This window comes from Myotis daubentonii, chromosome 10 (assembly GCF_963259705.1).
Source record: "Myotis daubentonii chromosome 10, mMyoDau2.1, whole genome shotgun sequence".
Taxonomy (NCBI): domain Eukaryota; kingdom Metazoa; phylum Chordata; class Mammalia; order Chiroptera; family Vespertilionidae; genus Myotis; species Myotis daubentonii.
In genome coordinates, this window is record NC_081849.1 from 23,380,602 (window position 1) to 23,406,511 (window position 25,910).

The following is a 25,910-nucleotide window of genomic DNA, read 5'->3' on the forward strand; positions in this document are numbered from 1 at the left end:
GCATGCTCAGGTTACAGGCTCGATCCTCAGTAGGGGGCGTAGGAGGCAGCCAATCAATGATTCTCTCTCATCCTTGATGTTTCTATCTCTTTCTCCCTCTCCCTTCCTCTCTGAAATTAATAAAAAATATATTAACAAGAAAAAAGAAAGTCACAGTAAAGAAATAAGCCAAGCTGGAGTTGCTGAAAAGTCAGGAAAGGGGGCCTTCAAGACAAGTTCAGAGGGTTCGCCTGGAATGGGCTGCCACTGCCCATTACTCCCAGGTTGCAAGTCTCGTGGGGACCCTAAGAGTTTAGGAGAGGAAAGGCATGGGCATGCTCCCGAAAGGGAGAGCGCACTTACCTTAACATTTTAGAAAGGTATTAAAGAGAATGACTAAATATTTAGAGCTTTTGGCAAAATCAAATAGGAGTAATTGGCTACAGGTAAACTTTCATGTGAGGACTTGGGTAGCTGCCCTCCCCATCACTGCCTGTGAAACTCCACACTAAAAGCATGTGTCCGGAGTGCATAAGAGTGGACAGGGCATCACCTTTGATAGTCATAGAAATAAGATTGTTGTAAACTGTGATTAAAAACTGGGAATGAGCAGTGGCCGAGGTAACCTGTAAACAAAAATCCTGTTTCCACATAAACAGTTCTCATCTGCAGCTTCCTTCTCCACACAGCTGCAGCTTTTTTCAAAAAACATACTTTTTAGCTTCCCATGAAGTCTCAGGTCAGAGTGTTAACACTGTAAAATAGGATGTTGGTATTATTTGACACAAGTTTTTTAGAAAAATATTAACAATAAAGAATCTAGGCACTAAATAGTACTTCATTTCACTATCTCTGATACTTACGAAGTACTTTGAAATTAAAATTTGCCATGTGGTTTGTACAGAATAGCCTTAGTAGTGATTCCGGATCAAGGCTCCCCTGCGGCTGTAAGTTCATGTTACAGATACTATGGAGTGACTGGCTGGGGAGTGTCAGTTCACCAAGAACTGTTTCAGCATAAAGGATTGTATTGGCTTTTACATGGGCTGCATGTAAACTCTGTATTTTGTTCAGCTTTTTGCTCAACCTCAAGTATATCCCAAAATTGTTTATGAAGGAAATAAATTTGAAATATATAATCATGACCTTGAACTAAGTCAAAAGGGAAAAGTCAGCACTTCGGAATTTAATTTATTAATTTTAATGTCAAAGAATATGTGGGGTCAATACAATGTAGGTGAAAAAAGCAGGCTATACAACTGTATACAGTATGATTCTGATTATTATCTGTTTAAAGTTGTGTTTAAGATGAGAAGGAAATACCATTATCTCTGTATAGTTTAAATTTTTTTATACTTAATGAAATTTTTACAAGTTTTTACATGTATTTTATTATTATTTTGTTAATCCTCACGCAAGGATATTTTTCCATTGAATTTTAGAGAGAATAGAAAGGAGGGGGAGAGATAGAGAGAGAAAAACATCGATGTGAGAGAGACACATTGATTGGTTGCCTCCTGCACACACCCAGGACCAAGGAACAAGCCTGCAACCAATGTACGTGCCCTTGACCAGAATTGAACCCATGAATGACCCTTCAGTCCGAGGGCGGACACTCTATTCACTGAACCAAACCAGCTAGGGCTTACATGTATTTTATTATTAGAAAAAAATAACTTTTAAACATAAAGACATAAAAGTTAAAAAAAGTAACAAGAAGAGAATTTTCTTTTTAATGACACTTTTCTGTTCATTCAGTTTCTTTTACTGCTTCCTAGAATCCTTTTAGTGACCAAAAGTCTTCCCCAGGGGGATGTTATGGCAGTTGCTTTACTTGTCTGCTGACTTTCTTAGACAAAAGTGACATTATGATACATGTTGCTTTGCCCACAGTCGTCATGTTTACCTTAACCAGTCCACAGCCTCTCGCCCATCCCCACCTCCAGCTTGTAATTGTGACTGTCATAGTTCCAGCAAAGTCTGCAGCCTCAGAACAAAGCTGAGTCAACTGACTCGTTTGGTGTCAAACCCAGGACTTTGTCCACCTCTGCTAAACTAAATGACACCACCTCCTCTTATTATGCCTACTTTCCATACTTCCTCAGTAACGTGCGAAGTGGTACCTGATACTTTCCCAGGAGAGGTGCAAAATTTACCCCCGCCCCCCCGCCACACACACACACATTTTAACATCTCTGAAATATGGATGATAAATTATAGTCTTACTTTTACAATTGTCAGGAATTTCTCTTTTCTTTCTTAATGACACATACAATAATAACACATTATATAGTTTACTAGAGGCCTGGTGCACAAAAATTTGTGCACTCGGGGGGAAGAAGGGGGTCCCTCAGCCCGGCCTGTGCCCTCTTGCAGTCTGGGACCCCTCGGGAGATAACGCCCTGCTGGCTTAGGCCTGCTCCCGGGTGGCAGAGGGCAGGCCCAATCCCTAGGTGCAGCCCTTGATCGGGCTCAGAGCAGAGCCAATTGGGGAGTTGGGGCGCCGCCCCCTGTCATGCACAGAACAGGGCGGATTGGGAGGTTGCGATGCCACCCTCAGTCACGCTCAGGGTAGGGCCGATTGGGGGGTTGGGGCACCGTCTCCTGTCACATTCAAGGCAGGGTCGATGGGGAGGTTGCGGCGCCACCCCCTGTCTCGCACAGAGCAGGGCCCATCAGGGGGGTTGGGGCTCCATACCCTGTCACGCACAGAGCAGGGTCGATCAGGGGGTCGGGGAGCTCCCCCCTGTCACGCACAGAGCAGGGCCCATCAGGGGGTTGAGGAGCTCCCCCCTGTCACTCACAGAGTAGGACCAATAGGGGAGTTGGGGCACCGCCCCCTGTCACACACAGAGCAGGGCGGATCAGGGGGTTGGGGCACCACCCTCTATCACCCACAGAGCAGGGCCAATCAGGGGGTTGGGGCACCGCCACTCTCACACTCAGGGCAGGGCCAATGGGGAGGTTATGGCTCTACCCCGTCACACACAGAGCAGGGCCCGTGGGGGGCGGGGGGTTGGGGTGCTGCACCCTGTCACACACAGAGCAGGGCCGATCAGGGGGTTGGGGAGCTCCCCCTATCAGGCACAGAGCAGGGCTGATCAGGGGGTGGGGCCCCTTCCCCTGTCATAAAAAGAGCAGGTCCGATAGGGAGGTTGTGGCCCCGCCCCCTGTCACACACAGAGCCGCAGGGCCATCAGGGGGTTTGGGCGCTGCCCCCGTCATGCTGATCCCGGTGCCGGGAGGCCTCTCGGCTCCGCTGATCCTGGTGCTGGGAGGCATATTACCCTTTTACTATATAGGGTAGAGGCCTGGTGCATGGGTGGGGGCCAGCTGGTTTGCCCTGAAGGGTGTCCTGGATCAGGGTGGGGGTCCCCACTGGGGTGCCTGGCCAGCCTGGGTGAGGGGATGATGGCTGTTTGCAGCTGGTCACACACCCTTCAGGGTGGGGGTCCCCACTGGGGTGCCTGGCCAGCCTGGGTGAGGGGCTGAGGGCTGTTTTCAGGCTGGCGGGTGACTGAAGCTCCCAACCTCTCCTTTTTTTCTTTTTTTTTTATTCTGGGCCAGCTTTAGCTCTGAGGCTCCAGCTCTTAGGCCTCCGCTGCTGAAAGCAGGTTTCTGGCCTTTGTTTACCTTCTGTATTTGAAACAATGTTGTGATCCTGCTGGCTGAAGCCCAGCGACTAAAGCAGGTTTCTGGGGTTTTGTTTAGCTTCTATATTTGTAACATAGTTGCTTAGAGTTGCAGCTCAGAGGCCGGGAGCGGCAGGTGGGGAACGTTGGAGTCCTCCGTCACTGAAGCAAGCAAGCCTCATGTTTGCTTCCAGCTGCCTGGCTGCCGGCTGCCATCTTGGCTGGCAGTTAATTTGCATATCGCCCTGATTAGCCAATGGGAAGGGTAGCAGTCGTACGCTAATTACCATGTTTCTCTTTTATTAGATAGGATAGCATCATAGAATAAATAAAAGTGGGTATGCATAGAGTAAAAGCACATAGCAAGGAAAAGAAAAATGGGACACACTGCTAGAATAGAGCTCACTATAAACATTGTTATTATCTATGGTACAGAGTGTTTGTTTTGCAATGAAGGGAGGTTTATTATTTTATTGTGTTTCTAGAGTCAAGGAGTTTGGGCTTATAGTGATCATTTAAAATTTTAAGTCTTAATTTAGCACTGCCTGCATGTACAGTGAGACAAAGGGAAGAGTTGGACTTTGCAGAATAGTAGTTAACTATTACTTTGTATTTAAAATCATGGATATAAGCCAAATTGTTATTATTTAATATTAATTGAATAGCAAATCCAGGTTGCTGACTCCTCAGATTATTATTTATTCTTGGCTACAAAAGGGCAGTTTCAGGTGATTATCTGTCTTGTGTTACTGTAAAGAGAGAAGAAAAAAAGGAAACCTTGTGCTTGACAACCAGAATGGTTTTTCCGTTGTGAATATGGATCGGAGCTCCACGTGGCTCACAAGCACTCAGCGCTATCAATAAAGAGGAGACTTACAATGCGTGCTTTCTGTCCTCAAACACCCATTTCCTAGGTTTAAAGAAACTCTCACAGTAGCTTTAGAAATACTGTAGGTAAGACTTGGGGTTTCTCTGGCTCTTTATTATCATTTAAAAATTACTCTGGCTCTGCCCAGTAGCAGTGGAATCGTGTGCTTGCTGTTAGGCTCACAACAGGAGTCGTGGAGAGTCCAAGGAAGGGTGGTTTCTCTAGCTGCAGTGCTGTGCCTTTATTCAACTCGCACCCCCTCTCCTGTTCTGTACCCGCAGTGAAGCTGCCGCCCATGCTGTCGCCACACTGGCCGAAGCCACCTTGCAAGGCGGGGGACAGATCGTCCTGTCGGGGGAAACCGCAGCAGCCGTTGGAGCACTTACTGGCGTCCAAGATGCTAATGGTGAGAGAGCATAAATATTTCATTCAATTTCTTCCTTGTTTCCACTTAAACCTTCATGACATGACTGACAAACCCTTCAGAAAGAGGTTGAGCTTTGATTTGAGCTTTTCTCTAGTGGTAGGCCATTGATGCCTCAGAAAAGTCTAGGAGCCCCTGATTCTTTTCACCAGTGGGAGACTTGGGGTTTTGTGGGGCAGGGTGGTGGGGAGCCATGGTAGTGGTTACCTAACTGAATTGCTTATTTGAGAAGCGACTGTTTTGCTATGATAGGACTTGCTGAGAGGTACTTTACAATCTGCTGTCCTGTGGGAGAGATCAGTGGCCTTTCCTATAGCAGAGACTCCATGGCGTGTGCATCGTGGCTGGTGCAATGCGCTATCTGGAGAAAAGTGCCACCATCTCACACGGCGGCGGCAGTAGGCTATGCTGGAGGTGCCTTTCCGGGTGGTGCTGAGGTTCTGCCTCCTGTTAATGTGGCCTTACCAAGGACCTGGATTTAGCCAATAGCATCCTGCCACCCTGCCCTTCTTTCCCAGCTCTTTGACTTCCAGGATATTGATTATTTCCTGAATAAATGAAAGGGATAACGTTCATAGAAATATGGCAGCAAAAATGTACAACTCCAGCCCAGCTCTTCAGATCCACTTTCACAGGCTCTGGGCGTCAGTTACCAAGATGGGCTGCCCAGGGAAGTGCCACAGGAGTCTGGGTCGAAGAGGAGGACCAGCCCTGTTGTGTGAGACAATATGTGATTGTTTATTAGGCTTTTGTTTTAAATTCTATATAATCAGGTTAAGCAGGTCAGATTAGGTGCCCTGTGGTGCTTTTTCAGTTGCAGTTGGCAGACAATATTATGTTAATTTCGAACAGAGTGATTAGACATGTCTATAAGATGCTCTGTGGTTTTGTATATTTGTTGTTAAACTCCTGGAAAGAGGATAGATAATAACATACATTTGTTTAGGTAGAAAGTTCCTTTTTTTTTTTTTTAATTGGTTTAGTCCAGTGATGGCGAACCTTTTGAACTCGGCATGTCAGCATTTTGAAAAACCCTAACTTAACTCTGGTGCCGTGTCACATAGAAGTTTTTTGATATTTGCAACCATAGTAAATCAAAGATTTATATTTTTGATATTTATTTTATATATTTAAATGCCATTTAACAAAGAAAAATCAACCAAAAAAATGAGTTCGCGTGTCACCTCTGACACGTGTGTCATAGGTTCGCCATCACTGGACCTCCACAAAGACAGTAATACTGCTGTGGAAGACCAAGTGAGGAGAAAACCCGATATATTTATTTACAATTCCCAGGCAGAAAGTTCCTTAATGGCATTAGTGGCTGAAAAATGTCCCTGGCACTTTTTTTAGGGTAGTCCCTAAGAATTGAATAAGATTTTAGTTAGAAAAGTCTTTGAAGGAAGAATGATTCTGTGTCCTCCTTTGGAAGTGGGAAGAAGAAAGTACTTCTGTATCCCAGAGTAGAATAGCATAGGAGTCCTGGCTGATGTGGCTCAGTGGGTTGAGCGTTGTTCCGTTATTCCGTGCACCAAGAGGTCACGGTTAGATTCCCACGGGTTAGATTCCCTCATTGCGGTTAGATTCCCGCATTGCGCATTGTGGGGCCCCACCCCCTGTAGGGGGCTTGCAGGAGGCAGCCATCGATGTTTTTTTTCTCTCTCTCTCTCCCTCCCTGCCTCTCTCTAAAATCAGTAAAAACAGTCGTGGCCAATATTTGTCAGTGGTTAGTGCTCGGCCCACACATTTAAGGATCCAGGTTCAATTCTTAGTCAAGGGCAGGGTACCTGGGCTGCCAGAGGAAACTGGTGTATCTCTATCATCAATGTGTCTCTATCATATCGATGTTTCTTTTTTTTTCCTCTCTCTTTCTGTCCTCCCCCGTGCCTCACTCTCTCTAAAAGTCAATAGACAAAATATCTTCAGGTGAGAACTAACAAATAAATAACTAAAAACATATTTTTAAAAAAGAATAACATAGGAAATATAAACAGCCATTGTGGCTTCTAAGAATCATTTATTTTAAAAAACAAAGAAATATCAAATGCTAAGTTATAGCTTGCTTTTTCTATAGGGCTAGGGGCTTCCCTGAACTAACCCAAATAGAGACAGAGATGATCTTGGTGAGAACCCATAGGATAAAGGGCATCTCATAGCCACGTATGTTTAGCGTGAAAAGGAGTATAGATAGAATGAAGGCAAACCTGCTTTAACCAGAATCCTGCTTGCTTTTCTCGTTCCTCATCTGAGTCCTAACCCACCTTAAATGAAAGGGAAGATGTCTAGCTATGTGACATGCTTTTGAAGTGCAGATGCTGTTATTCCCTGTAGAACTGCTAAGACTACTGCTCTGTGTGGGTTTGATAAGAGACTTTGTTATGCCTTCTAATGTAATGGTCTTGACCTGTGTGGGTGAGGAGAACAGACTGCTTTATAGTTCTGAACTCCTCCCAGCCTCACCTTTCGATGGACCCTCTGAGTCTCTCTCTAGTCAAGCAGACCTGTTCAGCCATGCAGTGAAGCTGAACCACACCCACTGCTATTGATTCCTGGAAGCTGCCTCTTCAGTCGCTTTGGGTTGTGTGAATCAGTTGTGTTGATTTTATGTTGTTGGCTACATTTGTGATAAGAGAAAATTCTGGTCTAATCCTAAAAGCCAGTGGTTCTCCAAAGCAGGCCATCCCCAGTTTGTGACTGCCCACATGTGCTGAACTCAGACTTGGCAGTTGGAATTATTACCTTCTCCAAGCAGTTTTTTTTATATCAAATGAGACCATTGAGCTGTGTCTCATCCCAGCAATTTTAAGTGAAGATTGATTATTTAGTTTTTCCTTTGGGTATCCAGAGAATGACTCATATTGGATATGATCCAAATAATTCTGATGCTCCTCCGTCTGCTAACATTTTCACCCATAGTGCTGCAGCATTTACCCTGGGACTGGAACTATAGAAGCTCTCTTTTCATTATTCTTTCAGATTGTGTCCTGTTACCAACATTTGTCACTTCTGTGATGACAAGCTTAAGGAGTCTACCAGTAGGCCAAGGGTACTATCAGGGAGAGTTTATTAACAGGAAGCACCAGAACAAGGTGCTGTTTGAAACAGATACCACTGGGGAGCAGTACACCTCAGGTTCCCGAATAGGGCTTAAGTAAAAATCCTACTAGCAGATGACTCTTCTAAGGGCAATTTGGATATTGTTCAGGCCCGAGACAGAAATTTTTCAGCATCTTCTCAGATGGAACTAGAGGGGATGGAGGACCATTACTAGAATGTGTGGAACTTGATGGAGTACAATACCCAGTGAGAGATGGCTGGGGCAGTGCGGATATGAAAGCAGTGTCTGGTAGGACAGTGGTTTTCAAGTTAAAGATCATGACCCATGCATAGCAGAAGTTTAAATTCCAGGTCACTGGGACAGAGCTCACAGAAACCTTGTGTCCTGAAGACCTCCCCTTTTTTTCTGGACCCTACCCCATCCCAACTCTAAAGGGGCTACTCAGGCACTGGTATTACTTTATTTCATTTATGTTCTCCCTTTTTTAGTTGCAGTAAATGGGTCTTTGATCTCTCAGGATGGAGTTTCATGGTAGGTTCAATTTAAAGATTTCCACAGGTGCCTTTCTTTTCGTTGAGATGCAGATGGAATTACCTTTGGCTGGGAAAGGACTCTGGATGAGTTCCTTCCTTTATTATTTTTTTTTAACACAGTTATTTCTTCCTTTTCCCTCCCTAACATACCTTAATATAAGAAGTCATACAACTTTTAAATTGCCCATTGGTTTCCCCTCACTCTACTCCTCTGTAGCCAAAACCCCTATGCTGCTGTACTCCAGGACCACACGGGTGTGCTCACACAGGGTTGAAGAGCTCTTTGAGTGATATTCACCTTCCACCCAGCCTTGCTATCCACTGTTCGTAATCCTCAGGGACCAGATCCTATTATTTTCTCTTCCTATTTTAGCAAAAATAATGAAAAATAAGAATTATACTGGCACTTGGCCACCTCAGAAGTACTCTTCTGTCTAAGATCTTATGGCAGATTCATGCAGCTATCCTTCATTCCTAAAAGCCAGGTGGGGGGTAAAAACAGATAACTGAAGTTCTTAGTTAATCAACAAAATGAATGGCAGTCATCTGCTTCAACTATTGTCCCATCAGCCTCTTACCAGAGCTGCTAAGAAAGTTCAGCCTTTTTTTTTTTTAATGGCCGACACTTTCTCTAAAGCTGCCACAAGAAAAAAGGGGGCATAGCATTTGTTTGTTTAGGGGTTTTTTATTTTTATTTTTGGCCCTGATTATAAAAATCATCTATAATCCCACTATAGAGAATAGCATTTTGAGTTTTCAAAATATGGCCTCCCCTCACCCCCATTCATAAAACATTTTAACCTAATTAGGATCATGTTGGTACTCATTTTGAAAATATTTTGTTGTTGTTTTTGTTAATCCTCACTGGAGGCTATTTTTCCATTGATTTTTGGATAGAATGGAAGGGAGGGGAGAGACAGAGAAATATCGATGTGAGAGAGACACATTGATTGGTTGCCTCCTACACCTGCACCAACCAGGGCCAGAGATGAGCCTGCAACCAAGGTACGTGCCCTTGATCAGAATTGAACCTGGGACCCTTCAGTCTGCAGGCCGATGCTCTATCCACTGAGCAAAACGAGCTAGGGCAAAATCTTTCCTTTTTTGGTGGTTGATGTTTATTTTACTTGTTTTTAAATTATCTTTCAATTACAGTTGACATACAATATTATATTAATTTGAGGTATACACCCCAGTGATTAGACTTCATGTAACACTAGAGGCTCAGCACAGGATTAAATCTTGCAGGTAGGGTCCCTAGGCCTAGCCTCCTGCATTCAGGGTCATCTTCTGCCTGTTCGCCAGTCGCCAGGCCGAAAGCCGCCTCCGCCGCCCGCCGGGCTGTCAGGCCTTTGGGATCACCAGCTCATCCCCAGCTGTCCTGGGGCTCAGGCCTGCGGGAAAGCGGGCGCCTGGAGACTTTACCCCCATGCGCGTGCGCTGGGCTGGCCGCTGATGGAATGCGCTGCCTGCTGGGGACTGCTCATGCGGGTGCTGCCGCTGCTGCTGGGGCTTGAGGCGCTGACAGAGGCTGTGGGGCACACCCATGACCTACCCGTCCCAGCATGACGCCTCTTGGCCTATTATTATGATACTAAGTGATCATCCTGATAAATCTCCTCCTCCTCCTCCTATTTCTCTCCCTCTTCCTCCTCCTCCTCCTCTTTTTCCCTTTAACATTTCATGTAATGCTGGTTTTGTAGTGGTGAACTCCTAGCTGGATACTCTAAAAGCTGCACCACCACCAAACTGTGATCTTGGGCAAGCAAATTAACCTCCTTGAGCCTTAACTGTAAAATTAGGATGATAGTTCCATGCTCATAAGATAATTGTGAACATTAAACAAAATGATTCCTGTAAAGTGCTTAGCATAGTGCCGGGCACATAGACACAGGTAAACATGACATTATTATCAGCTGTCAGCACAAATTTCTTCTCCATCGTTCTCCCAAATGAGTAAGTTGAACAGGGCACACAGCACTGTTGCAAACCCTGCTTTCCTGTCTTTAGGACAGATGCAAATACTTTATGCAAGTGAAGCGTTTGTGCTCAGAGGTGAGTACTATAAAAATGGGAATAGATCAGAAGCCCTTTCTGTAACCTTGAGTGAAAGAACCTTGATTGAAGGTGACATTGTTTTTGTTTTGTTTGTTTTTAAATATATTTTTATTGATTTCAGAGAGGAAGGGAGAGGGAAAGAGAGAAACATCAATGATGAGAGCATCATTGGTCGGCTGTCTCTTGCACACCCCCTACTGGGCATCGGCCCGCAACCTGGGCATGTGCCTTGATTGGAATTGAACCCTGGACCCCTCAGTCCGCAGGCCGACGCTCTGTCCACTGAGCCAAACCAGCTAGGGCAGAAGGTGACATTGTTTAATGGCTCCTGGATTTGATTATATCACACTTCTTGGACAAGGACTGCTGTTCCCTTCCAGCACATAGTTTGCAGTAGTTAGTATAGCCTTTGTTACTATTAATGGCATAATCTCTCTACAGATCTTACAACTGCATTGTATTTTAACTTCCATCATGACAGGTGACTTTCTTCATTTTCCCCTTATCACCGCCACCATCATCCATTATTACTTACTACGCTTTCCTCTTCTAGCTCCTCTTTAAAATTAAGAGATGAAATGCCAGTCCTCATCTTGATACACTGTAAAATACACCTCTCATTCTTTCTTTTTCTGTGTTCTTCATTCTCTGGACACATTAGTATATGGACTTGTTTCCAGAAGGGCCAGTGGAAATGTAAATGTTAAATTAAATTTAGGAAATATGTCAATGTTGCTCCCCAAAAGGGTACATTAAATCACTTTATGTCTCAGTGTTTTAATTAAAGTTTAAATAAAGATTTATTGTAAGTGCATTTTCAGTCATTGTAAGCATAATAATAGCTTTAAAAGATGGTGTACTCTTTGATACTATGTTGCTATTTGTACCTTTAATCCAAAAACAAACAAACGATGAGTTCAGTGCCTCCAGGATTCGAAGCAGGCAGGCCCCTAAATATCAGTATTTTGTGTGAGCAGTGAGTCGCAGGCTGCAGGTCTCCTGAAAGTCCCCAAAGAGCAGTGCTATGGCAGGTCTGGGTTTTTGGACCACCCTCCGTAAGTTAAGTGCCCTCTTTTCTACTGATAGGGAGGCCTTACGGGAAGCTAAGACTCTAGGGTGATGTCACCCATGCTGAGGCCTTGCCCGGTCCGTAAGAAAAGGCAAATGAAGATTCCTCTTACAACTGATTCCCCTTTGGAATCATATGTCTTTTTATTTATTTTTATTGATTTATTTTGGAGAGAGAGAGAGAGAGAGAGAGAGAGAAACATCGATCGGCTGCCTCCCACACTTGCCCTGACAGGGAATCAAATCTGCAACCTGGGCATGTGCCCTGACTGGAATCTAACCCACCACCTTTTGGTGTACGGGCCAATGCTCCAGCCAGCTGAGCCACACTGGCCAGGCAGGAAACACGCCTTCTTTGCAGACAGGTTTTTCCCACTTAAGTCAGCTAACTGTTCTCTTAAGATGAATAGTTTTCATTCTGGGAAACATATTGGTGGATGTCATACCAGGAAATAACTTCAATTTCGCTCTATTTTTGCCTTTTGACTATTAAGTGTTTTACATAATTATTTTTCTATTATCATCTCTTTCCATTCTTTTCCTTTTTTTTTTTCTACTTCCAATACTACTACCACCACTAAGCAAGCTCTCTCGGCATTATTTCAGTAAGGTGAGTGGGACAGAGCTTATGAGCCCTGTCTTTAGAAGTCAGTGTCATGGTAAATCTTACAGGGGCAAATAAATGGCATCAAAACCCAAGATCTAAAGGTGTGCTGTCCAGTATGGTAGCTACTTATTATGTGTGGTTGTTTACATTTAAAAGCAGGTTAATTAAAATTCAGTTACATTAGCCACATTTCAAGTGCTCAGTAACCATGGCCTGAGGTACGGAATTTTTTTAAAAAATTTAACTTATTCACATTTAAACTTAAATAGGCACATGTAGCTGGCTAGTGGGCACTGAAAAGGATACAGAACATCTCCATCATTGCAGAAGGTTCTATTGGACAGGCTGAGCTAAAGGCTGCAGCACAAACACTGCTGCCTCCTGGCAAGCTGTGCCCCTTCTGCACAGGAGAGGACAGCACACACGCTTCCTGAGCCTTGCTTCCCTGTCACCTCAGGTCATGGACAGCATGGCTTTGCTTTAAAAACAAAACAAGAAAAAACCTACCACGTGACTGCAATAATCCGAAGCCAGTAAATAGCTGGGCAGCAGGGTTGCAAGAAGCACTGCCCTGTTTGTGCACAACAGAGTCCCCAGCAGAAGAACCTGTGGCAGGAGGCAGTGGCGGTGCCTACACCCACTTCCCCGGCCACTTGCACATTTCAACTTAGATGCCTCACAAGTACAGTTTCTCTTCCTGGATACAGGCATATTCAAGCACGCACTCTAATGGATTTATAGTGACCCCACCCCCACCCCCACCCCAAATATCAAACATCCAGAGCCTGGTGGGTCACAAGGCTGAAGGAAGCCATTGGTATTGGGTGAATTCCAGACTTCACGATGAAGCATGCTGCTTCTAAGGAATGGTGATATGGAGATGGGCGATGGGGCTCTCAATTCTAGAATATCCAAAGGGGGTTTACAGCTCTGTGCCCACTAGGTGTTACTCACCCAGCCCTTTCGTAGCACTGAAGCTTGTCCTCCTTCCCTACTGCCTTCATATGATCTCCTGAAGTCCAAAATGCCTACCAGAGTAGCTCTTGGAGGGAAGCGGCAGTTTTTCTGACTCCCCAGTCTCCCCGTTGAGGGAGATATGTTGATGTCACTAATTTTGGGGACAGCAGATACGTCCTACTCTCGTTACTGCCTGGGTCATCATGAGCATGCAGTAACTGTTATGCCACTGTTAGTATTATTCAACACCACTGATGGGAAGGGAATCAGTCTTCAGAGGATTTGCTTTTAGCACTTCTGGAACACATTCTTAGGCTCTGGTCCACTGGGCCTCCATTGGAGGGAGCAGGTAGTGACTCTCACACTGAGAACCCCTCTTCAGAAAGCCTGTCACTGGTGGAAGCATTGTCCCTCAGGCATGCTGGGGAGACAGAGCAGATTCAATTCTCCGAATTATCAGGCCTTTCCTGGCACTCATCAGACGTCGCCCCAGCTGGAGGGGTTTCCAGTGTCAGGGTTCTTGGGTGCCTTTGTCTCCTGCAAAGATGCTGCCCTGTGGATACCCTCAGAAGGAGCAGGCCTCTGGAAGGTGTTATGGGTTTAGGGTCATCTTTCTCCTTGCCCAGTCTGCAAGTCCAGAGGGGAGGTGTCCCCTCCCTCTACCATTAAGAACCGGGTGGCCTCGGGCATTCGTGATATGTGCACCAGGAATTGCTCACCTAGGCTCTGCTATTTGAAGACTTAAAGACTAGAAAAGAAGAGGGCCTTTTACAATGAAATGTTTGGCCACTGTTCATTGGTCTCTATTCTTAGGACTCATCTGAGCCATGGCCATGGCCCTCAGATGAAGCTTCTAGATGCTATCCATGTTAAAAGCTGACTCCTTCCAGAGTTGGCTCCTTTTAGCCCAGTGGGAATTAGCAGGTTATCAAGCCACAGTGGCCTACCTTGATCTGCTCCTTGGTCTGACTGTGCCAGGTATTCTCAGCTTGAGGAAACTGATGCGCCAGGGACATTCTGGGCAGAGATTCCCAAGAACATGCCTGCCATCTGGCAGATGGACACCACTGACCATGGTCTCCTCCATCCCCAGTGTCCTGAAGGTCAAGTTACATGTTTCGTTATCTCATTCTCCTTCCCTTTAGGTCCCCAGATCTTTCTGAGTCTTTGTATTCGAAAGACAGATTCTGGTCTTAGATGATTCCAGCTCCTTGTAACCAAGACAGAATCTTGGTGCCTCATTGCAGGTAATATTCTGTAAAGGGATTTGTGTGTGTGTGTAGCATACCAAATTCAGAGCCATAATCGAACAAGTTTCATTGCAGTCATTTCTATTCAATACATGGATTGAAAAGTGGGTTTTAATTGAGCATGTAAAAATGGGATCAGTCACTGTTCGCATAAGAACAAGAATTTCTTGACATGAAAAATTCTTCAGAATGAAGTGTTTTAGGTTCTTGGGTAAAGGGGACTTTCCTCTTTTTATTTATGTTTCCACTAGGATTTTGAAGGAATGTCAGTGTACTGTTATTAACTCTGATAGCTTGCACATCGCAGCCAGTATGGTTTGGGGCCCTCTGGCTCTCAGGTTACCTGTGTAAATACAGGGATTCACTTCCCAGATCTGCCATTTGCTTAATAAAGAGCAAGTGTGCAGAACCCAGCAGCAGCAGCCTGGCAGAGCAGTAATCTGAACAGGATAAACATGCTTCCTTTTTGTGTGATGCTCTCTCCCCATCCTCCTGCCAAGAGCAGGATATCAAATGAAGGGGAGGTTGTGGTTGGAGTCAGTAAAGTGAATGTCTAAGTGGCACCTGCTTCATTCAACAGATCTGCTTTCCCAGGGCCTCCACTGCACATCTGCTCCTGACAAAGCCTCTTTTCTCCTCCTGTTGGTCAGACCGAGAGCAAAGGCCCAGCAAGGAGACATATAGATTTGGCTTTGTCAGCACAATTGCCTGTGACTTTATAATTACACCAAATCTTTATTATTAGCAAGGCTCCAATTTAGAGATTTACAGAGTCTAAATAGGGTTTTTGAAGTTAAATTGATAAAAACATCTTTTTGGTGGTAAAGCTAGCAATTGGACCTGAGAATCATTGAAGGGGTCTATATATGGAAACTGAGACACTGCTCTGAGCGAGACTACAAAGACCCTGCTATCAGATTGGCTCATAGAGAGGCGTCCAGCAATTCTCCTGACTGCCCAGCCCAGCCCAGCCTCTCCCTACTGCTTGAAGCTTTATAGTGCACAGCCATACTGTATTGTTCTCAAATGCTGATAAAGTTTCTCACCACGGGGGTGGGGGTGGGGTGTTAAAATAAGTGGGGGTGGGGATGGGGTAGAGCAGCAAAGGAAAAAAGCCTGTGATATAAATAAGGGAAATGCCAGGAAAATATATTTTAGGTGAATGCAGAGCATCCAATTTCAGATTGAGTTTCCATCTAAACAAAGGCAGCTCTTGACCATGTTCTGCACTTTATGTATGATTGAAGCACATGTATGGTGTGGACTTGGCTCACCGGAAAATAGTGGTACATCTGTACAGTGAAATACTGGAAAGCTTTTAGAGCTGTGCACTGGCTCTTTAAATGTAAATTAATTAAAATCAAAGGTCAGTTCCTCAGTCACACTAGCCACATTGCAGGTGCTCTGTAGCCACCATATTGGTCAGCACACGGGGAACATACGTATCTGTCTTCACAGTGAGTTCTAATGGGCAGCATGGCTTCCGAGATTAAATGTCTTGACCGCTTAAGTAGTAAGCCTTGGTGTTTCTATGTCAGCCTTGTTGGAGGAGGAAAAGGAAATTTGCTTGAATGTTTTTGGAGCAGCTCCTTTCAGCCATGTTACTTAGACTATGAACTTTATCTTTTTATGTTTAAAATATTTTCCTTCAAGAATCTCATGTCCTTTCCCACCCATTTCATAATCTTAGGAATGTCTGCTTTCTGCTGCCCTGCTCCCTGGCCTTGCCTTGCTTAAGCTTTCACAGCCCTACTGTTGGACTAGAAAGTTCTGTTTTTTCTTCTTCCTTTTTTTTTTTAAAATCTTTATTTTTGAAAGTATTACATATGTCCCCTTGTTTCCCCATTGACTCTCCCAGCCCACCCCCGCCCACACCCCAGGCCTGCACCCCCTATGGTCTGTGTCTATGGGTTATGCATATATGCATACAAGGTCATTGGTTGATCTCGTCCCACCTGCCGACCATCCCCTGCCTTCCTTCTGAGGTTTGACTGGCTTATTTCACTTAGCATAATGCTCTCCAGGTCCATCCATGCTGTTGCAAATGGCAAGAGTTCTTTCTTTTTTACACCTGCGCAGTATTTCATTGTATAGATGTATCACTGTTTTTAATCCACTTATATGCTGATGGGCACTTACACTGTTTCTAAATCTTGGCTATTGTAAATTGCGCTACTATGAACATAGGGGTGCATATATTCGTTCTGATTGGTGTTTCTGATTTCTTGGGATATATTCCTAGAAATGGGATCTCTGGGTAAAATGGGAGTTCCATTTTTAATTTTTTGAGGAAACTCCATACTGTTCTCCACAGTGGCTGCACCAGTCCGCATTTCCACCAGCAGTGCATGAGGGTTCCTTTTCTCTACATCCTCACCATCACATCTCATTTGTTGATGATAGCTATTCTGACAGGTGTGAGGTGGTACCTCATTGTCGTGGGGTGTTTTGTTTTGTTTAATATATTTTTATTGATTTCAGAGCAGAAGGGAGAGGGGAGAATTCTTTTCTCATTCAACAGTGCTTCTGACTAACAAAAGGGCATGTGAACACTCAGGGCCAAGAGTGTGTGTGTGAATTGTTCATTTTGTGTACAGCGTGGAGTGTGGACAACACTCCTGGGGTGCAACACTGAGCTGGTGGCACAACTTCCACTCTCAGCAACTCTGGGGATCATGGGCAGGACCTTTAATCTTGCTTCTCCATTTGTCTGCCCCTGGTAGCTGCTACATGGCTGCTCTGATGCCTGAGAAAGAACCTAGATGAAACAATACTCCCTCAAGTTTAGGGAGTGTCTTTCATCTCAAGAACTTCAATCATGTAAATAAAATGTTACTTCTTCTCATAGCAGCCCCAAGAGACAGAAGTGGCCTGTTGGTTTTATAAATAGAATTATATTCAACTCTTATATGCCACATACAGATGGTCTGTCATGCAGGTTACTCGTGACACATTTTAAGTCCTTAGACAGTTTCTCTGAGCAAGTCAGAGGAAGCCTGGACCATCTCCACCTCCACAGCGGCTGAGCGCTTCCGGAATACAAATTAGTATTCATATTAGCTGAAGGAAGACATAATTAGGAAAGTAGGTCTGCTGCAAGAAAATACGTCACAAATTCCAATGTAGAGAGAAATGAACCACCCTCCCTTCAGCTCAGGAAGAGCTGACTGTAAGGTCTACTTTAAAAGCGTGCCCACAGCGCTCTGTGTGCTGGCGCATTTGCCGGAGGATTTGTGAAACTTCCCGGGTGGATGTCACTCTTGCCGTTGCTTTTTCCAAGTTCTGTGTTGTTGTCAGGCGTCTGTAGAGCAGGTTGTGCCCATCGCGAGTGGGTGCTGACTGAGGCTTCCTTCTTTTTAGAGACAGAAGGAAGCAGCTGGAGGTGGGGTAACTGAGAGGCTGCCCCTCCGGGTGCTACACCCTGCGGGTCACCAATGGTCTCAGTAACCATTAATGATTTCGTATAGATCCATTATATCGGTAAGAGTGATAAAGTGGTGATTCTCTGGTGTTACTCCTTCTGCCTTTTTTAGCTAGAATTCTCCCGAGGGTGGAGCAACTCTGCCTTCATGGATCCCAACCTAGGGTGACCCGAGGCCAAGAAGGGTTATCTAGCAGGCCAGTCAACCCAGAAGGGCCACCGTGTGCAGAGGGCAGCCCAGTAAGTTAGAGGAGGGATTAATGACACGGACCCAGAGGCATGGGTCAGGGCTCTGTTATGTCAGGCTGCCCAGTTGATTCTACATCCTGATTGTGAGACCCTTCTTTCCTCTTCATACCTAGTCCTTTCTGTTCTCACCTGAATTCCTGTGGCATCCCTCTGACTGATTACCACAAGTCTTGTCGCCTTCATTTAAATCCATGCACCGCTTTGCAGGCACGGTGACAGTTCTTTGGACCAGTTTCAGTGATGTCGGATGTGTAAGTTCTGGGGACCTAATACGCAGCATGGACACTGGTTAAAAACTGTGCTCTGTACTTGAAACTTGCTAAAAGGGTCGCTCTTCATTGTTCTCACCACACACAAAGAAGGAGAAATAGAAATGCTAACTATGTGAGGTGATGAATATGTTAATTAGCTTGGATGTACTGATCATTTCACAGTATATACATATATCAAAACAAGTTTCACCCAATTCCTATTTGTCAGTTATGCTTTAATAAAGCTGGGAAAGCTCTGGGAAATAAATAAAAAAAGAACTTGTCCCCATTAACAATGTGCTTATACTAAATACAGCCCAGATAAGAAAGCAAGATAAATACCTAAACAGAATGCAGTTTTTTGAGATCCATTTCTTTCTCTGTGAAGACCAAACCCTGGAACTGTCCGTTTATTTCCACCTTCCAGTCAGCTGTCTGCAGGGTCTCACTGCCTAAGCAAGCTGAATTCTGCCCTGAGTGCTCATAGAAAGTCTGGTGCACTTTTTCTAAACGGTACTCTACAGGTTGTGCTGTGTGAAGGGGTAGAAAATCAGAACATCTCTGGAAGTTTCTTTGCCTCAGTCTAACCCTGTTTAGAAGAGGCAAGGGCTAGATGGTGGGCACTGGAGGTGGGGTGGGGGTGTTTCTTGTACTAGTCTCTCCTTTTGTGCCTATTTGAAATTCTCTACAGTAAAAAAATTTGAAAATAATAACAGAAAATGAATCTCTGCTCCTAACTCTGGATAATTCCCGGTATTCATTTCTACCTGACTGTTGTAAACTCAGATGGCTTGGTGACTTTCTCCTGAGGTTTCTGTGATTTTGGCTCCACTTTCTGTTTAAAAATATCCAAACCTCACATATTGCCCATACCCTGCCCACTGGTACATAGACTTTGGAGCCCTTGAGTGTTGTTCTCGCCCTTCTTCCCAATGGTTTCTCCTGGGAATTTACTAAGCACCTCCTGCCCTTCTCCGTACAGTCGGATCAGATGTCCCTCCGAGCACATGCATGTTCCACCAGCCTTCGGTGACCGTTCCTCTCTCCTGCCACTTCAGGTTCTAGCCCTCGTGGTCGGGTCCTCAGCAGGCCTTGGGGTCAGCTGGGTCAGCCCCACATTAGGAGCTGAGTCCGCAGGATAAGGAACCACAGTGGTTCTGAACACCAAAGCCCCCAACCTCGATTCCATTAATGTTCCTAGGCATGTGATAATTTCAAGAGGAAATAATTTCTACCTCCAAAATATGTTTTGTAATAAAAGTAAATTCGTTTTTAACATTTGGCTCATGGGGTGGGGGCAAGAGGAGTTTGCTGGTGGCCTGCAAAATCAGGCAAAGGATACAGTGACACTGTCCTACCCAGACAAAGTCACTGCTACAAAAGTTATGCCAGAAAGTAGTTTTTCCCCGGGAGGCTTCCTATTGTCTAGCAAATGCAGGGAAAACCGTGGATGCGGAGAAGTGCTTGTTGACCAAGGCACCTGTGAGGCTGCTGTTGGCTTCATGAGGATATGCAGTACTTGCCAGGTGTAATACATATTTTAATCCATAAATCCCTTAAATGCACCCAGAAGCCATAGACTTAGGAAACACGGAAAAGGAAGATTAAATGTCCCAGAAGCAGCTAATATAACAGAAACAGAACCACTGGGAGAGCAATGCTTTCTCTGTTTCCCCTGGTCTTACCATTCTGAGGGTTACCTGGATCTCCTTTTCATTCGATACGGACATTCTTTTCATGACCTTTTTCTTGCCCTGTGTCTGTCCTCTCTCCATCTGTTCTTGTTTGTTACTCTCAGCCTCTTCACCTGCCGCTTGCCTCCTGGACTACTTCTTAACCTGATGTTCTCCCATTTCTGTACCAGCACGTACCATGCCTGTGTTTTCCTGTAACAGTGGTTGCCCTTAGATGTCAGTCACTGATGTGAAATTTTTTCAAGCCTGCAAATAAACTTTTTTATTTTTATTTTTTTTTTAATATTTTTTATTGATCTTAGAGAGGAAGGGAGAGGAGGGAAAGAGAGAGAGAGAAATATCAATGATGAGAGAGAATCATTGATTGGCTGCTTCCTGCACGCTCCCTACTGGGGATCAAGCCCACAACCCAGGCATGTGCCCTTGGCCGGAATCGAACCTGGGACCCTTCAGTCCTCAGGCCGACATTCTATCCATTGAGCCAAACCAGCTAGGGCACAAATAAACTTTTTAAAAGGACTTCCCTCTTGCCTGCCACCCCTAGAGACACCTGTTGATGCCCTTGATGGCTCTTTAAAAATTCCAGAAGTTACTTAGGTAACACATGGTTTCATTTCTTACTTATTTCCATTCTTTCCAGTCACACAGTCTTCTGGCTCCCCATTTAAGCCAATGTGTACCTGAGACATATACTTAGCTTTCATGTCCATAGACCACAGAAGGCATTCCATTAGAAATTTTTTTTAAAATATATTTTATTGACTTTTACAGAGAGGAACGGAGAGGGATATAGAGTCAGAAACATCGATGAGAGAGAAACATCGATCAGCTGCCTCCTGCACACTCCCCACTGGGGATGTGCCCGCAACCAAGGTACATGCCCTTGACCGGGATCGAACCTGGGACCCTTGAGTCTGCAGGCCAACGCTCTATCCACTGAGCCAAACCAGTCAGGGCTATTAGAAATTTTAAAGCCTTTGGATTTTAAGAATTACTTCTCTTCTACCAACTGCTATGTTTCGTTGATAATTTGTTTAGCTCTCTAATTTTTCTCTAACAACCATCAATATTTTTCTTCTAACTAAAGATATTTCCATGACCAACTTGGAAGGCCTTTGGGCTGGAAGATTCAGTTACAGCAAACAACAATTCCCAAAGGCTTCCCGGATTGTGAGGGCAAATGAAAGGCCCATTCTTCCTCGGGCCGTCTGTCCTGCTCTATCTTGTCGGGGGCGGAGGAGGGGGCAGTCTGTGGTTCCGGGTGACCCTGACAAGGCCTGCAGCTCTGTGCTCTGCTGGGCTTGAGCCTGTTATGAGTTTCTAAAGGGCTTTAGAAATTTATCAGAGTGATGGCATCGTCATACTGGCCCTGATCATATATTTCATATCCTTAACATTGATTAGTGGTTTAGTCCAGATTACTTATTCACCAGGGCACTGGATCGGCAGCTACCTCATGTGTCCCGATGCCGTGTCAGTGCCAGTTCTGGCCATCACTGCATTTCAGAGGGGATGCTGCCCGCCAGTCCATCTGCCCTGATTTCATGCCTTTTATCTCTAATCTTTACATCTTTGAAGGCCTCGGGGAGTGATGTGCTTCCTGGCAGGAGCACGTTGCTGCTGAAAGGAGATCTGTGGGTCTCTGCTTTTCTTCCTGCTTCCTGAGAACTTCAGTCTAACATCTGTGTCCCCAGCCAGACTTCCTCAAACCCCTTACTCCAAGTCATCTTTGAAAAGCAACTGACATTTACCAGGTACCTACTGGGTGCCAGGCACTGTCCCGGACTTTAGGTCGGCACATCCAGTTCCCAGCAAGCCTGTGAAATAAGTATTTACTGTTTTACATATGAGGAAAGTGAGGCTCAGAGCCTGTCCGTGGCCGGGCCAGGATGCACATGGAGGTCTTTCTGACGGGGAAGCCTTTAATGGCAATAAAAGAGCCTATTTTACCTCCCACAAAATGCACCTGGACAACCGAACCGCATTTGGCTGCAGGACCTGAAGAATACTGTGGAGAAATCCCACTTCATTCAGGAGCATCTGTTATGTTCAAGTTGCTCAGTATTCAAAGATAGTGTCTCGCCAACAACCTTAAGTAAGCAGATTTATACAGAAAATAAACAATAACTACTTGGAGACAGGTTAGCACAGAGCTGATGCCAAATGAATGGTGAAGGCATTGACATCACAGGAGAGAGGGAGCCCAGTGGGCTGTTATGTCTGAGGTAAACCCATGAAAGAAGTGGGACTTGTTAGAGCAGGACTTACATTGGCGCGGGATGACTGGGCTGAGGGACCTGTCTGCGCAAACACGTGGTGGTGAGGGTACACTGAGGCGACAGATATGGTTGTAATGAAGGGATATGCAGGGAATTTGTGGGAAAGGCGGTGTAATCCCTCAACTGTTAGCTGTTTGGACTTTATTTTTCCCTTAGTGGAGAGCCACCAAAAGTATGTGTGTGTGTAAGTGTGTGTGTGCCATTATACAGCAGGTAAGCGATGAAGCGCATTACCTCGGGAGGGGGCAGGAATAGAGTAGTCACTTCATGAGTGTGCAAGGCTGTGACTCTAAAAGTTACTCCTCGGTGCCCGTGGTGCACTACACTCTCCCCGGCGGTGCCACCAGCAGAGACAGGCCACACAAAACCCGTGGCCTCCTGTTGGCAGATTACAGAGCAACGCCACTTACCGTGAGTAAATGGTCTGAATTTTCAGAACATGACCCCATATCCATGACCTCGTGTGGGAATTTAGGCCTCTCTCTGACGCTGTGCGGAGAGTAGACTGCAGTGGAGCAAGAGCTGAAGCAGGATGACAAGCTGAGCGTAGCCCAGGCAGGAGGCGGTAGGAGTGGGCCTAGGGTGGCAGCAAAGTGGTTGGATTCTTGTCTGTATTTGAAGGAAGTGGACAGGATTTGCTGATGACTTGCCTTCAAGGTTTTTGGCCAGAGCACCTGGAAAGATGTCATTGCCACTTGCTGAGGTAGGAGAAGAGTGAGGGGAGTATGTTTGACCACTTGGGCTCAACAGTGATACCCAATTGGTAGAAAACTAGAGCAGGTCTCATCGTCTTTTACAGGGAAATGCGATCCCCGAGCCAGCAGTTCCTCCAGGGATTTTGTTCTGACTGCTGTTTGACAAGGAAATCCTTGTGCTGGGTGGGACTTGAAGTTCCTGAGTCACCTTTGGCCTCTCGTTCCATTTGGCCAGTTGTATAAAGCTTACCTAGAAGCCTGAGAGGAGAGGCAGCATGAGCCCCTGCTGGCCCCAGTGCGCCATGCTTGGGCATTCCATCGCATGGAGAGACTCCCAAGAGAAATAACCACTCGGTCTCTCTCGGTCTGTGTGTTTTTGCTTTAAACCTTTTATCTGTTTACTTTTGCATTTAAAGAAAAAGAAAGGGGACTGGATTTACTAAACTGAGTGAACTCAGGTTTCTTATAGCTTTGAAGATTCGGGCACTAGAGATTGGGAGACTTGAAGTACAGGCCTTTGTGTAGGTCCATGGGTCTGCCAGAGGAGCTCGCCTGTCATCTGTGAGAGGGCAGAACGCCTGCCTGCCTGCTTCTGCAGGGTCTCAGCAGAAATCAGATGATGTGCAGTGGGTGTCGGAAAGCTTTGAAAAGTGCTCTACAAATGTCAAGAGTCTTATTACTCAGATTGTACAAAGTCTCACTGAAAAACAAAAGGAAGGACTTCAAGCCCTTAAAGTAGAATGTGAAGGGTTTCCTGTTGCTTGGTTAATTGAAATGACCCAGAATGCAAGCTCAGATTAACACACGCCTTCTAGATTAGGGCTAATCAGGGCCAGACTGAGCAGATGCCGGGACAATCCCAGCCGGATGACTGTACCTCAGCATTTAATCATCTCTTCCAAGGGCAGCCGGCGATTTAGTACCTGCTGGGTTTCCAAGCTTCCAGTCCCCTCCCCCTCCCTCGCCATGGACATAAAGGCTGCTAGGTCAGAGACACTGAGACGATTTAATCTAATCCATGTCACAGTGGCTTTGGGGAGGGGAGTGTGAGGGAGGAGAGAGACTGATTCTAAAATCCCCACAGTGAGGTAGTAATGCATTTATTTAAGGTAGCGATGGACTGAAACTGCCTGTAGAAGATAATGGAATTGGGATTTCAAGACATTTGAGGTTATGAAATTACCTTATATATGGCATTTCTCTCTCTGAAAAGCTTTTCAGATATGTAGTTGCCTTTACCAGTTATTCCCTCTCGAGATAGCTCTGTATGCAAGTCATTTCATCACCCAGGTGTAGAGGCCAAATTTATTTCTTCCCTGATTGTGGGGTAAAGTACAGGAGATGAAATCTTTAAAAGTGGTTCTGTTTGGATGGGTGCTGAATAATATGCTGTTTCTGGGCCGGGAGCTCCCATTCTAAAACAGCCTAGTCACCCCAAGACTCATCCAGTTCGATCGCTCAGTCTCAAGGACAGACACCTGTGACCCCTCAGAAGGCAGGTTTCATCGTGAGTGTTGGAAACATTTACTGCTCTCCTGCCGATCGCTAGAGACTCACAGATGGAGACTCCATCCCTCCCGCAGGAATTGAGAGGCTCCTTGGAGACAAGACATGCAAACAGCAATAATGAATAGGACCATTCCTCCGTGGAGTCCAGTACAGGGCGCTGTGGGAGCCCAGAAGAGGCGCCCGGACGGAGAACTGGCTGTTGAAGGAAGAATAGGAGCCCATTCACAGAACAAGCAGAGGGTAGCTAGTTGAGGCCGCAGTAACGGCGCTCCTGTGTGGAGGTGTGTGTGGAGATCCATAATCAGGTAGTTCGCCTGGCTGGGTGTAAAGGCTGGTGGATCACCAGGCGGACTGGACCACTGGGGCTGACATGAAGGGTTCAAATGCTTGCATCGGGATTTGGACTTTATATCCCATGGGCCACTGAAGAATTGTGGAAGAGGACAACAAGATCATGTTGTGTTCAAAAGATCGTCTGGGAATAGCAGTACCTGTAATCTGCGTTGAACCTTTCTCCCTTTTATTCTAGGGCAAATCTTCCATGATACTCAACCTGTGTTAACATGTTGGACATGGACCCACATCGGAGGAAACCCAAATATGTCATAAACCAGGGGGAAGGGGGAAAAAAACAGGGTGAAAGAGATTTAACTGGTAATTCTGTATGTTCTCCACCCCAGCCCAGACCCTGGTTGCTCACGGTTAGGAGGAGCCCCCAGCTCACAGTAGTCACTGTGTTTGTAAAGTGTGTGACTTAGTCCCCAAGTTTGAAGCTTTTTTAACTGAATCGAGCCTGGCAGCAAGAGCAGTGAAATGAAAGTGATCTTTCCTTCTGGTGTGGTTGCTATTTGCCAGTGTGGGTTCTTCAGAGGATTGCACACTGGCCTCACTACTGCATGTTTTGGGTTATTTCATTAACTTTGCCTGTTTTGACCAGAAGAGAAGATGAAAGCAATGGTCATGATACACTGGGGTGGATGTGTGGTCATGCCATTTCCCCCTCTGTTCTCTCAAATTTGCTGCATAGCCCTCACCCCAGAGCTCGTTACAATTTGTGGGTTCTCTGTTTCCTAGATCCTGTGGCCACTCCTTAGTTTTCTGTGCATCCTTGAGAGCGTCCCAAGAAGGTGTGCAGGTGGCCAGTTTTGAGGATGTCTTCATTCTGCCCCATCCTTCATTAACATAGTTACCATTTTTCATGAACTGGCTATAGAATTCTGGACTAAGAACCTTTTCCTCTCCGACATCCGAAGGCATTCTTGGCCCGCTTCTGAGAAGTCCCACAATATTATTTATGTTCCCAGATCTTTGTAGAAGACTCCTTTTTCTTTCTGCCATCTTTGGGAATCTTTGCATCTGTTGTGTTGAGCATCTAGTG

At 45.4% G+C, this 25,910-nt stretch overlaps 1 protein-coding gene across 7 annotated transcripts in view; it reads left to right on the plus strand.

The window, feature by feature from the left end:
* Positions 1-25,910, plus strand: part of NRF1 (nuclear respiratory factor 1) — a 133,629-nt gene that overhangs the window by 104,084 nt on the left and 3,635 nt on the right. For 6 of the 7 annotated variants that reach the window (XM_059711778.1, XM_059711777.1, XM_059711782.1 and 3 more), the window contains one exon: positions 4,761-4,885. In XM_059711778.1, coding sequence (XP_059567761.1) covers positions 4,761-4,885 — 125 coding nt within the window. Of the gene's footprint in view, positions 1-4,760; positions 4,886-14,329; positions 14,432-25,910 lie in introns of all 7 variants that reach the window. The other variant, XM_059711780.1, reaches the window with a different exon arrangement.